This window comes from Buteo buteo, chromosome 15, assembly GCF_964188355.1.
Source record: "Buteo buteo chromosome 15, bButBut1.hap1.1, whole genome shotgun sequence".
Lineage (NCBI taxonomy): Eukaryota > Metazoa > Chordata > Aves > Accipitriformes > Accipitridae > Buteo > Buteo buteo.
Genome location: NC_134185.1, coordinates 6,826,116 through 6,840,108, shown reverse-complemented (window position 1 = coordinate 6,840,108; position 13,993 = coordinate 6,826,116). Strand labels below are relative to the sequence as shown.

Genomic DNA, 13,993 nt, shown 5'->3' with positions numbered 1-13,993 from the left:
TAAGAAAGTGATTAATGCTGGACAATTCAGATTTTCCTCCTTGCCTTTTTTCCTTCCATATGTAAAAGGCTGCACACTGTTCAGATATATATATTCATCAGCAAGAAGGTCCAGCTATATCATTTCTGTAAAAATATTTTCATTGGATGAAAATAAAGTAACCTAAGGTTCCACAGAGCGATGCTAAAGAGGACTAGAAGCAACCTCCTAGGTCATGAAGTTCATTTGTCCTCCCAAGATACCTTCTAACAGCCTGGCAAAGCATGCAGAATAATCACTTCTCAGAGAGTGAGAGAGAGAGAGAGAGAATAAAATAAAAGGAAATACATTGCTCTAGAGTGCAGTCTCTCAGAAAAGAAAACAGGACTTGAGGAAAAGGAGTTCCCCAAACTTTCAAGAGGAAAACAGGGGCTACAAGGGAAACGTATCCTATCACTGCAAAGATAGAGATGTGTTTTCTTTCTCTCACATGCATTAGGTCCCGCTTAATTACTTTATCACAAGTGCAGAACTTCGACTTCTAAGTCTAAGGGATTCAATACTAACACATAAGTTACTGAACGTGTACTGAGTTGAACACAGGACACCTCCAGAATTGAAATTTAACGTATGTTATTGTCTCCTGGAGCACTGACATAATGACATAACCACTGTACTGTGAACTACTGAGATAATAAATACCTAAATCCCACCAAAACCTTTTTGGACCTATTTTTAAAGCATAGCTATCACAATTTGCACCCCCCACCCCCCAGCCACGAACGCCTTTCCAATAAAGAGGACTTCCTTGGGTGTGGGTTCTTCAATCATTTTTAAAAACAAATGTAAAGACAAAAGTCACACAAGGAGAATATTACAAAATTTCTGCAATTTAACAAAGCTACACAGACCATACTAAAACAGATGCAAAAAAAAAAAAAATATAAAATATAGCAGACCTTTAAAACCTGAGTCAAGGGGTAAGATAGCAAGTGACATGAAAACCAGTGTTGTGCCTCAGTGCTCAGTTACAGGATGTAGTTTTTGCAAAGATACTAATTACGTTGAAGAATTTCAATCAGACATTAAAATATTCAACAGAAGCCACCAGTCATACCTGAAGGTTCTTAAGTATAGAATAACTGCACCCCTCTACTTCAGTTACACACCAAAAATTTAAAACCAACTTCCTTTCCCTGGTTTGAGAGCATGCATCTTGATGGTAGGTGTAGCAGTGTTTAATTAAGAGTGGCATACTCTTTTGTAGACTGTATTTTAAGATAAATGACTACTTAAGTAGATGAGTTCTACCTAAATGTGTCTGCCTTATGACTTGTATAATACAGCATTTTTTTAAACTTTGAAATCTGCAAAATACAAATACTATATGACCTATCTCTGAAAGTTTCAAAATCCAAAACTTGTTATTTTTCAGCTTTTTTTTTGTAAGCACATACGAAGCAGAAAATCCTCCTTTCTTTAAAAATTATGTACATTTTTAACAATTAGAAAGTGCAACCTGTTACAGTCTAGTAAGATGAAAACCATTTGTACTTTGCCTGACCAGCAGCTGGTTATGTCTGTAATTCCTCTGGCACAAAACCACAACCAACATTTTTTAATTGTTCAGAGGTTCCATAAACATCCCATCGATCATCTCTACGCTTTGGCAACTCACAGCTCATGAAAATGCATATGGTTCATGACAAATGCATAAATCATTGTGTTAAATCCCTTTACTGTAATAAAGGATAAAACTCTTAACCCATTTAAGAGAAAAAGAAAAAAAAAAGAAAATGGAACCAAGAGTTATGCTAGTGAATTGTTGCAAGTTGCAACAAGATCTCCTCTATATCCAGAAAGTGTATCCACAAACTATACAGTCTTACAGGATCATAACTATCCTATGGGATTGGAGTAAAGGTTCATCCAGCCCTGTGCTGTACTTTCAGCAGTGGCCAGTGGTAGATGGTTGGGAGCACAGGGAGTAGCATAAGGACATATCCTCCTTACTTGATGTAATTACCAATTTAGACATTTCCTGAATCAGCAGTTGAATTTAAATCAACCTGTTTAATGCTGATGTAGCCTTACAAATTTTATCAATCCCTTTCTGAAATCTTGTAATACAAGGTGTGAAAAATATGGGGGGGGGTGGTGGGGGTGGTGGGGGGTGGTGGTGGTGGTGTCCTTTTTTAGGCTTACTGCCTGGCAGTTTTACCACAGGCACTCAGCCCTTCCTTGAGTCTGAGAAAAAGTAACTGGTTTCCATTCATGACTGTTGGTGTTCTCAACTTTACAGATTTCTAAGATATGCATGGGAAAAAGTACCAGATGTAATTATTAAATACTGTTTACAAGTGCAACCTGTCTGATGGCTTTGGAAATTAAATCATGCCCCTGGAACAACATAATCGAGTCTGCCGCTTTTTTTATCAGGGAGACAGAAAACAGCTTGTTTTAGCAATGTGGTCAAGGACACCAAGCTGCTGAAGCTTCTACATGCAGCTCCAGCCCTCACTTTCCACCTGTATACAATGCAGGAAGTAGTTCTGGAAGTCAGTGCCATGGCTGAAAGCACACCTCGCTTCTACACGTACACAGAGTCTTCTAGTTAGAGATCAGAGTTACTGCCAATGGACTACACAGATCACAATCCAGCCACAAATAATGAGGCTGCCCTCCTTCCTCTCATGCTAATTGATGTAATTTGTAAGGAAGAAACTTTATGTATTAAAAGAGGACATTTCCTAGCTCTTCAGACTGAAAATTGTTCTATCAAGGCAGTGACAAGATTCCATTTATTTTTTAATTGTTTTCTTCAATGACCATTCCCATCTAGAAAACTCTTTTGTGCTTTTGTCCCTTACCTGACAGGACGTAAGGTAGGCTGCAATTAATATTTTACTTCTTTAAACAAACATAAACAAAGTTATCAATGTAATGATTAAAACAAAACACACAGAACAGTAATGTTTTTTCTTTGTTTTTAACTTCTTTTTTTACTTCATTACTTAGCTTGTATAGATCATATCTATATAGATACCATACGTAGATCAAAATCTCAGCTATTAAACTTTCCAAGTAGCATCATATTAATTAACAGAATGAGAAATGGAAATGCTTAAGCGTAGTACCAAGTGTTCATCCTAACAAAGAAATACAGTCTGACTTACTTTCTAACACACAGGAGCAAACACAAGCTGATTATATATAATAATCACAGATCTACTTCTTTTTTTTTCCTTTTTTTTTTACCAAGATCTCCTTATAGGAAGTTTTGCTTTGATAGTCATACAGTGTGACCTGTATGCGGGCATTACGAATCTTCCACAGTAACCTGGGAAGATGATAAGAAATACAGAGAGCCTTACAGGAATTTCCAAAGTATCTTACAGCTGATATTCAGAAAAGTTCCAGACAAAGCATCCTGGTTGGCTGCCTCTAGAGCAGAGAAGGCTATTTGGATACCTGTGCTAGTTTCACTGAGAAAGAAGGCAACTTGGTAAGAAGTACTTGAATCGTTGCAGCACTTCTGTCTTTATTGTTTTGAGTACAGAAAATCATGACATTAAAAATAAAAATTCTGTCAAAGAGTAAAATATTGTTCTCTATTTCATAGACAGCAAACCAAAATTATCAGGTTTGGGTTTACTGATCAGCCAATCAATTTAAACACAGGTTCTTTGTTTTCCAGTGCAGCATCTGTTTGTTCAAATCGGATAATAAATATTTCTTAGCTAGTATCAATATTAACACTTAAATATCTCTATCATTACAACATTATTTTTAAATTCAATTATGTAAATCTTTCTCCCAACTCTAAGGATTTTTAGAACATTAACTTATTTTACAACTGAGTGTCTGTTTTTAAAACATGCATCAACTTTTAAAGTTAAAAAGAAGTTGACATGTTTTTAAAATCTAACCCACCTTTAACTGAGTTAAGCATTTTTTTGTAGCAGAAGATAGGGTCAAGTCAGATTGGTATGAATTGCAGTGACGTTTCTGTTGCACCTTTCTCTTAATTTCACATTCTGATTCTGATTCTGACTCTTCTGTATTTTCCATTATACTGTCTAGGAGGGAGAAAATGCAAAAATGTTAACAAGAAAGGTCTACTCATATGCTATTAAAATTATGATCAACTTATTTCTTCACATACACTAACCTGAACTAAACATAAACACCTTTTTAAACATCCATCAAACTACAGCACTTCAAGTGTCTCATGATTTGTTGGATGAATAAGAAAAAATTCCTCAAAGTAACTTTGAAAATGTTTTTTTGTTAATACTATTTCAGTGTCTCTCAGTGACAATTTGTAGCTTAATATCTTTGGAGGACGCTTTGGACTTGAAAATCTATACTAACTTCACTACTAACTAGAATCGAGTGTCCGCTACCAAAAGGAGGAGGGGATCTGCTCGATTATGCTAATGGTAATTTTCCCTAAAGGACTGCTGGGGAATGCATTTAGAATAATTGGAAATGTTCTGTGTAATTAGGATTTATTCCTTCAACACAAGACTCAGCAGTACAGTGAACTATACTGCCATATCCTGTTTTATATTGGGGCATTCATTTAAATACTGGAAGAGTATAGGAACAAAGAAAACCATAAATTAACAATGTATGGAGTAAGATTTAGAAGTGCAGTATGTTGTAGAAGAGTACCTTAATTCAGTTTATTGTAGAAGTGCTATTTATACTCCCTAGTTTAATGGCAGTCTCCATATTGGAACTTTTTTAAGTCTGTATTTTTTTAAAACAGATATGAATACTTTTTCGATATACATACCGATAACCTCATAAACATCCTACTATTAGAAGACATCTCAAAACTAAGCAATGACTCATTTTCAAAAAAGAAACAGTAATAGGTGGGTTTTTTCCAAGTTAACTTACTTTTGTGTAGAACTGATGAAATTCTACTTAACATTAACCTAAAAAGGCCCAGCAGAATAACTGGCCAGCGTAGATGGCTAAGCAGCTAAACAGCAGGTTTACAGACTGTATCTGTATCCGGACTGACAAAGCTCAACCAAACACAGTGATTTTTCTTTTCCAATTTCACAATTTCCACACCTCAAAGCAAACTATATTTTCTCTATTGCATCTCCATCAATGGTCCCTAACCAATGATATAAGAGCATGTTTCAGTTGAGGTAACAGAGCAGCGCTGATGCTGGCTCTTCTATTCACTACCTCAGTGCATGAATATACTTCATACCAAGTGTTATTTATTTAGCATGTTACACTTTGCACATACTAACAGTGCTACAGAAGTTCTTCATCAATAATTCAAGAACAAGCTGGGGGCTTGGGCTCAGACTAGACCATCTCCAGAGATCTGTTCCATCTCCAACAATTCTGAGTCTACGTTTTCCTGATTTCAGTTGTTTTTGAAATAACTGAAGCCTAACTTAAAATTAATTATAACATGACTGAACAGGTTGCAGAAATCTGTCAAAAAGGGCAAAATCCTCCCTTCATGCACAAACTTGTATAAATCTAGAATAACAAGATATAAGGATATAAATACATACACTAAAAGTTACACAAAGTTTGGTAACATACCCACCCAAAGCAGGTATTCAAAATATTATTCTGATTAAAAGACATGAGAACTCTAAACATAACTTACCAACTCCTTGAGACCGTGGTAATCTAATATGGTCTGCTTCTACTTTTTGAAGCTGAGGGGGGTATTCTTTTCTGGAAAATGAATTAGATATATGGTTGTTCTTTTGAAGACACCAATATAATTCAGCCACATTATATATGAAAAAAATAAACCTGAAATGTATCTGAAAGCTATGACTAAATAACTTCTCCTATTACATGCTATTGGTACACTTAAAAAAATATTACCAGAGCGCCAGGAACAGCTACAGTAAAGGTCTTAGAAGTGTTTCTGATCTAAATCCCCTCTGACAGTAATCAATAGTTCAGGAGTCTCTCACTTTCAGACCCAACTCTTCAAAAACTGAATGCTGCATCTCCTCCTCCTCATTCATTAAGTGCAAGATAGATACTTTTAAAATCCAAAAATAGAAACAACTACTATTTTTAATTTTGAAGTAGATTCCACAAGTTCCACAACGTAAAAAACAGGAAGATGCAAAACAGAGGAAAGAGATATGACATCAAAAATTGTTGTGGCCAAAAAATAAAAAGAACAACAAAGAAGAAGACATAGTTCCTATATATTTGTTTAAAAATATAATAATATAGACAAATTAGTGGATAATAAATCTTTTGTTGGTGTAACTTGCATAATATACATATCTCATATTTTTTTGTGCAAGTTAATGCAATATAAAGCATTATAGTAAGATTTTTTTGAGTCTCCTGAAAGATATTTTCAGTTTACACACAAGTATGTCAAATCGTGCTACTACCAAATTAAGATTCCTGAAGCTCACTGCATCTCAAGTTACCGGTTTTGGCAGTTCTCTTTCTCAGCTGTCTTACCCTACTCTGCAGCTGTAGATTACTGTTCCTGTTATAACAGAAGATGGCACGCACCTGAAACACAGGAGGCCTTGCCAGCAACTTCAGCAGAAACTGCTTTTTTTGGCAAGTTAAGCCAGTGCACTGGGGTGCAAATGGGTCACAGGCATCCCACACTGCTACCTCTGATTACAAGGACATTAATCAACAGCAAGAAGGCAAAGAAAACAGCTGTAGGCAATAGCATCTCAAACTAACAGCTAAATTTTGAGGACCCACCTGACAAAAATTTGGCTACAGCTGAAGTAGACTTCAGCAGTAGGCATATGTTTTTGTTTCTTTCAGCACAGCATCTCCTAACACATTAAATTATAAAACCTTTAAATTTTCTGCATTTCTAGGTAATATTTCTCAGGGTTTTCCCATATTTTATTATTAACTAGCATACTTGGAACAAGATTAATCTACAATGCCCTTTGGGATACTTCTTACCTAAACACAAACACGTTTTATTGTGTTGAGGGGTTGCAGCATGAAGGAAAACTTGGGCAGAAAGAAGGATTGAGAAACAAGTAGAAACAAGCATGGCTGCATTGCAACACAGAATGTAGAGACATCACAGTACTTTACCATGAGTGCCCACAAGCACATCACAGATGACAGATTAAGTAGTTTATTTGCTACTGATTGTCAAACATCTTTCTGAAACAATCCTGCTCTGCTCCCCCAAGAAGTTTTTTTTAATGCCTGCGCACACAAAAACTGAACCAAAATCAGAAACTCAACATGAATATTTGTCCATAAATTAAGCATTATGATTATTTTGAGCATTTTCTTTAAATCACAAGGGATTACTTTCAAGGCAGAATTGGTGGAAATATAAGGCAGAGCTCAATCTAATCATTATATAATGAAAGGTGTTACTATCAAAACCAATGATAATGACATTCTACAGGCTAGAAAAAAACCCTGTTACGTCATTACAGAAGATCTGGAAAATATAAACTTTGCTGTAAGGATGCATGAGCTGTTGTCTGACATGTTATAATTATCTTCCAGAAGTATTTCATCACAATATAAGTCTTGTTTTGAACATAACCATTGTTAAAAAAATTATTTTCTGTAAAATGTTTTAAATATAAAACACTTAATTGATATTTAAGAGAAACAATATTGAAATGATTTGACATTTAATTGAAAGCAATTAAACCAATATGGTAGATTTATAATACTAAAATTTCTTTTAAAAATTAGTTTGACAATTCAAGTTCTCTGGACATTTATAAGTTATGATTTTTCTTCTAAAAATCTTAGAGGTTTGTATTACATTTTTAACATGCAACATATATTTATCTTTTTAAGATTATAAATTCATCACTTACCATATATTGCTAAATAATTTTTTTACAATAAATCAGAATACAGTAGCCTTAGTTACCCTTGTCTGAATTTTGTGTTATCAGCATAGACTCATATTGATACTTTTTAAACAGCCAAACACTTGTAAGAATACACGAAGGCTGGCCTATAACGAGTATCTTTCTTCTCCCACAATATAAGACATTTACTCGTATGCTCACAATGAACCAGTAACACCCAAACCTAAGCTACGAAAACCAGCTCCAAGTCAACTGATGCTTCCCAACACAGTGTAACTTGGTTAGCAATTCAAGGTCAGGTTGGAAGTTGCTTTGAGTTAGAAACAAAAGCAAAGACAATTTTAAACACTACTGAATTGTAGATTACATGTGGAAAAAAATGCTTTCTTGGAGACAGTAACAGCTCTCCCACAAGAGGGCAGCAACCTGAAGCACCTCCTACTAGTTTCCTTTCCTGAAAAACCCACACACAAACAAAAAGGGAGAGCCCCCCCCCCAAAGTTTTTACAGATAACAAAATCAAGGCTCCCCCCTCAGCACAATGTTTGTTGCCATTTGAACAGCTGTAGAACCATTGATATCTTCTCCAGAAAAGTACTTGGTACACTGAGCAGTTTACTTGCACGTGAGTGCAAAAACAGAATGGAAACTATAGTTTCTTTTAAATCAAACACGACACCTATCTTTAAAACGACTATTAGGAAAAGAAGGAAATTATTATAAGATATTAGAAAAACATACAGCACTCCGAAACAATGCCTTCTTGCTGTTAAATCCTAACTTAAACTAAGTCTCCCATTTCAAAAGGAATAAATGAGGCATCAAACAGCTAAACAGATCAAGGTGCAAGACTACCTACATACTGTGTCTAACAGAAAAAATAAGAAATATTGACTGCTGTTCCTACCATCCTAGCAAATACTAAAAATACACAATTTTTTTCTTTTTTGCCTGTTAGGTTTCGTAAAAATATTTATGAGATTTAGATTTTGCTTGAAGAACAAGGCTCCATGCTCAGAGATTAAATCATTTTAGGCTTCTCATTTATCTCATCCATGATAAGCAGTTTTGATTTTAATACCTTTAAGTACAAGGGAGGTAGACCAGTATTTGATAAAAGCAACTTCAAGAAGTAGTAAAGCATCAAACAGCAAAATGTTAATAACAATACCAAGAAAGATCAGGCTCTTCCTGCAACAGACATGACAAAAATACTGAGGTAGTCCGGACTGTGGAGAGTCCTGAACTTTTGACACATCTTAACAGCTAAACGGTATAGCATTCTTGATTAAACATGTTTTGCCCAGACAGAATGGTGTGACTGAGTATTTTCAGCACACATTCAAGATTACTGCCATATTCCTTTGCTGATAGAATTGGACCTTAGTATCTTCACCTTGGGCTGGTAGACAGACCTCTGTGACACCCTCCAGCCCAAGAGAAATTTTCGTATTAGAATTTTTTCTCAAGAAAAAAAAAGCGGGGGTGTGAGAGGGCAGGGAGAGGGGGGACAGGGATGACAACTGTCTATGCCAGAAAGCAATAAACTTAAAGAAACATCTGGATCTGGGAATTTAGGATACAGTGCTGTCTTAGATCAGAGCCTTCCAAACTACCCATGGTCTGGTAGGAGCCACATAAAAAATACCATGTATGTGCAATGCTGCACCAACTCCTAACTTTGCTGAGGTGTAGGCTCACATAAGAGCTGTGTTTAATATGCAGCCTGGCTCTTTGAGAGGCTGCCTTGTGCAGCCCTTCCTCACTCTGCCTTTGCATACTACTATTTGGAGGTATACTACCGCAGGCAGTCTGTTGGTTTCTACATCATTACACAATAACGGCATAAAGCATGATAAGATAGGAAGCACCAAGCTGCTGAGGTGAGATTTACCTTCGGTGTGTCTTACAGAAAAAGCAGAGTACAAAAGTCAAAGGCTGAAAGAGAGAAGCAGCAGCACAGGGAGTTGGGTTTTTAGTACGCAGGTCAGTAGCCCCATTTGGCCCAGAAAGTCTGGAATTGCAGCTGCACTTATCATGATGGTAATGATTAAAACTAATTTTAGCAGCTCCTGCCTAAATCATCTTCCCCTGCTGGGACAGCAACAAAAAACAGGGAAGGAAAACAGAACATATCCAGTAGTACTGGATTAAGAAGCAGCAGGTGTCCCCAAGGGAAAATTAAGATCACCAGCATGCAGCTCAACCCTAGCGTTCTATGACATTCAGTGCCAAATTAAAAACATTAATAGCTGACTGGTTAACTGATAACAGAAATGCAGCACAAAGGAGAACAGGAAAAAAATACATGAACTCAAAGCCCAGACAGTGAGAGGATGATCAAATCCTTTCTTAGAGGGCCAAAACTAACTGTTGAGTATCTCTCTGATACTTCTTTTGAGAAATAACAAAAGGCAGTAAAACAGAAAGGCTTGATTTTACTACTGAATTTGAAATAAATCTAGAAAATCCTGAATTCACAAAGAACAGCTATACACTAGATTTCTGTGTTACTTGTATCATTATTGGTTAAACATTATATACACTGTTTAAACAATTCAACCTGATATCAAGCATATACTGCCAAAACACACCTACATAGACAAGATATTTACAAAAACTCAATTAATTCATTACTATCAACAAAACATTTCCACTAACATATAAATTTAAGCTATATAGGAAAAAAAAAAAAGTATGGTATTTCATATTCCTAACAAAATATTAACAGTGGTAAACCAGATGCAAAACGAGTGAGAAATGAGCCTGAAATGAGCAATGAAAAACCAGTGTGCCTGGTTTTGCCATACATTTTCTGTTAATTGCTTTAACATATACACTTCATGAATGGAACGTACACAGTAACGCAATAAAAACCTCTAATGCTATTCATACCGAGCTGAGATGACAGAGTGAAAGCTGTTGAAACACCCTACTTAAGATATGCTTCAGAACCATTCTACTACACAAAGTTTGCTGCTCTACCAAAAGAATTAGCAGTGGATTCTTAAATTCCACAGAAAGTCACAATTTATCTGTTTTCACATTGGATATATAAATAGATAAATTTCCAGTGGAAATGTACCCAAAGTTCACATTAACAAGGCATTATTTAGAGAGGATGTAAAGGTCCTTTTTTGGCAAAAGGGAGTAAGTGAACCACAAAAACAGAACAAAACCAACCAACCCCCCTCACACATGAGCAAATACGATTGACTGGATTGAATATTCTTTAACTAGCATTGATAAAGCACTCATTCAGTTAATTTTCTTAATGCTCATTGCCATGCTCATTTCATCAACAGTAAGCTTACCTTTCCTTTCGGTCCAGATTGCTTAAAATATGAAAAAAGAAAAAAAAACATAAGATGCAGAGCCCCACATGTGTTGCACATGACTAAATTCAAAAAGTTGTTAAATATAAACTACTACTGTTTCATTGTCTCTTGCACTCGCTGGACTAGTTTTCAAACGAGATTATTTTTCACAGCATTTTTGTAACATTAATTATAAATGCACAAATGTTATTTGATAGACAGCAACAGTCAGTGGTCTAAAGACTACATTGTCTTGCCTCTTTTTTGGTGTGTAAAATTTGATTAATTCTGGACTCAACCTGGTCGTCTCACTTAATTCACTGCAACATAGAACCTGATATGACAGAACCTTAATACATGAATTAAGATCAAGTCTCATTTCCAATCCCTGATCACCATGCAAAAGAAGATAAAACAAATTTACAAAACAACTTGTTTCCAACTATTCCAAAAATACTTAAGTGTTTAAATTGATAAAATAAAAATTCAGAAAGCACTACTTAAATATTTAGGAGACCACATGCAATCTGCTACTGGACAGAGAAAGATAAACAGAAGCAACCAGCCTCCTCCTGAGGTTTTGGCTAAAAAGAATCTCCAAAAATATTTAAGAATTAGGGCCAGAATTAGTTTCAGAAGCATCACCTTTAACATCAGTGAACATAGCTGGTGCTCACAACTCAAGTCCTTTGTATACCAAGACTGATATAAAAATAGCACAGCGTGAAGACAACTTGAAAACAGTATTTTTCTCTCTCATGCCTTTTTGAAACTTGCAATATGGAATACTGTAAGCTTTTAATCTCCATGGCCATTCCTCCCAAATATCAAAGGCCGAACAAACTTCTGTCATATATGCATTACACTAACATTATTCTAAAACAGAACAAATTCAAACTGTTTCCTGTTTTACTTCAGTCAAATTAAACAGAGTAATGATATTGCAGAGTAATATAAACTCATTCTCCTTTCCTTTTCACAAACAGAACACCCACAAGAATACAGCAAACTCTCTAACTCTGTTACCCAGAGGAACAGCAGGATTGAAAGTAAACCAGGTAAAAAGGTAATCCTGATAATCCTAGAGAGTGCAGTGTGAAAACACATTCAATGTCCACAGTGGTCTGGGAAGAGAGTAAAAGGAATTCAAAACGGAATGTGACCACTGCAACTTATACTGGGGTGGGGGTAATCAGCCAATGGTGCATGTAAGTGAGGAAAAATTGCTTCCAATGGGAGCTAGCCTTTACAAAAATTAAACACTGGTTTTGTGCGGGTCACATCTGAGTTTAGAAATCCAGTCAGATCCAAACCATGTCCCTATGGAGCCATGTCCAGTATCTTTGCATCCTTGCCACAGTTAATATGCAACTTGGATTAACTGTTTACAGGTGCTCTGAAGAGTCACACTGTTAAGAATTGTAAATTTTAATGCTAAGGAAACTTAAAGGCAGGAAAAAATTTCCAGAATGCCTGATACTGTACACTGTCATAACATCAGATGCCTCGCTTGTTTTAAATCATAGAATCACAGAATCATAGAATCATTTAGGTTGGAAAAGACCTTTAAGATCATCGAGTCCAACCGTAAACCTAACACTGCCAAGTCCACCAAAACCCATATTAATATAATGCATTTAAAAGAATTCTCACTTTTACATCTCAGAAAGATTAAGAAATGAGAATCATGGACAGATCCAGGAATTATAATGAGCAGTGTCCCTACGAATTGCTTCATGCAGCTCATGCATAAGATTTCTTAGACTTGCTATGCATACATGCTATTCCAACGCCAAGTCTTAGAGAACAGCCAGTCAATAGCATAAGATAGAACTATGCATCCATGACATGAAGCAAAATAGTTTGAACCAACTACAACACTAGGCTAAGCTGTATCTGAAAATCTGTTGTATCAGAAGTGAACAAATTTTAATTTCATCCCCAGAGTTCACTGGAAAAAACATGAATAATATTTATCAAAATATTATGTTGAAATGTCCAATTCTGTTGTACTGGAAACTTGTATTTTAAATATGAGCAAAACAGATACTCAGCCAGAATTTAAATCAACATGCATGTGCAAAAAAGTTGGACAAAGAGATGAGAAATACAGTACACATCACAAGCTCCAAATTCAACTTGATAGAGATTACAACTGAGTTTCATAATTAGCTTGCTGCATGTGACACCATCCTCACTCAAAGAATCTAGTATTAATAACAGAATCTGTAACATCAGTGCCAGAGACTCAATCTGCTCAGAAGTAATTTAATAATGGTTTTATTTTTTGTTATCCTTTCAATAATCCACTATAGATTTAAGAACAATGTTAGGTTAGTTAAAACTATTTTCCCCATGTTGTTACTGATCACCATACCATAAAACAATTCTACAAATGCAAACAACGTAAAAGAACACAACTTTGTGTTGCCTGTAGATAAGCATAGGAAAAAAACCCCAACACCTTAGAACTCAATTTCCATGCTACCAGCTTTTCTTTGTCTTGATATATACCTAGAATTTTCTTCTTGGTTTGCCACCCACATTCTCTGCATATACTCCTTTCTGAGGAGACACCATCAGATATTACTTTTAAACTCAACTATTGTCTAATATCAGTAAAAACTATCAAAAAAAGATATGAAAAAATCCTAAACAACTAAAAATATAGGACAAAAAAATTACCCACTTTATATGCACTGGAATTTTGTATTATGAACAGTTTTCTAGTCCTATTTTAGTTACTTTTTTTCTAACAACTATTGTCTTCTCGTTCATAAACCTACCTTTTCCACATCAAGAAGCCTTGAGATCCCCCTTCTTTTTTAATTACAAAAAAAAAAAAAAGTATGACGGGAGGCC

At 35.5% G+C, this 13,993-nt stretch overlaps 1 protein-coding gene across 6 annotated transcripts in view; it reads right to left on the bottom strand.

The window, feature by feature from the left end:
* SENP6 (SUMO specific peptidase 6) overlaps positions 1-13,993 on the bottom strand; it is an 83,926-nt gene that overhangs the window by 33,458 nt on the left and 36,475 nt on the right. For 4 of the 6 annotated variants that reach the window (XM_075046469.1, XM_075046471.1, XM_075046473.1 and 1 more), the window contains 3 exons: positions 11,129-11,149; positions 5,627-5,697; positions 3,913-4,058 (listed from right to left, as the gene is read on the bottom strand). In XM_075046469.1, coding sequence (XP_074902570.1) covers positions 3,913-4,058; positions 5,627-5,697; positions 11,129-11,149 — 238 coding nt within the window. The remainder of the gene's footprint in view (positions 1-3,912; positions 4,059-5,626; positions 5,698-11,128; positions 11,150-13,993) is intronic. The other 2 variants (XM_075046474.1, XM_075046470.1) reach the window with 1 other exon arrangement.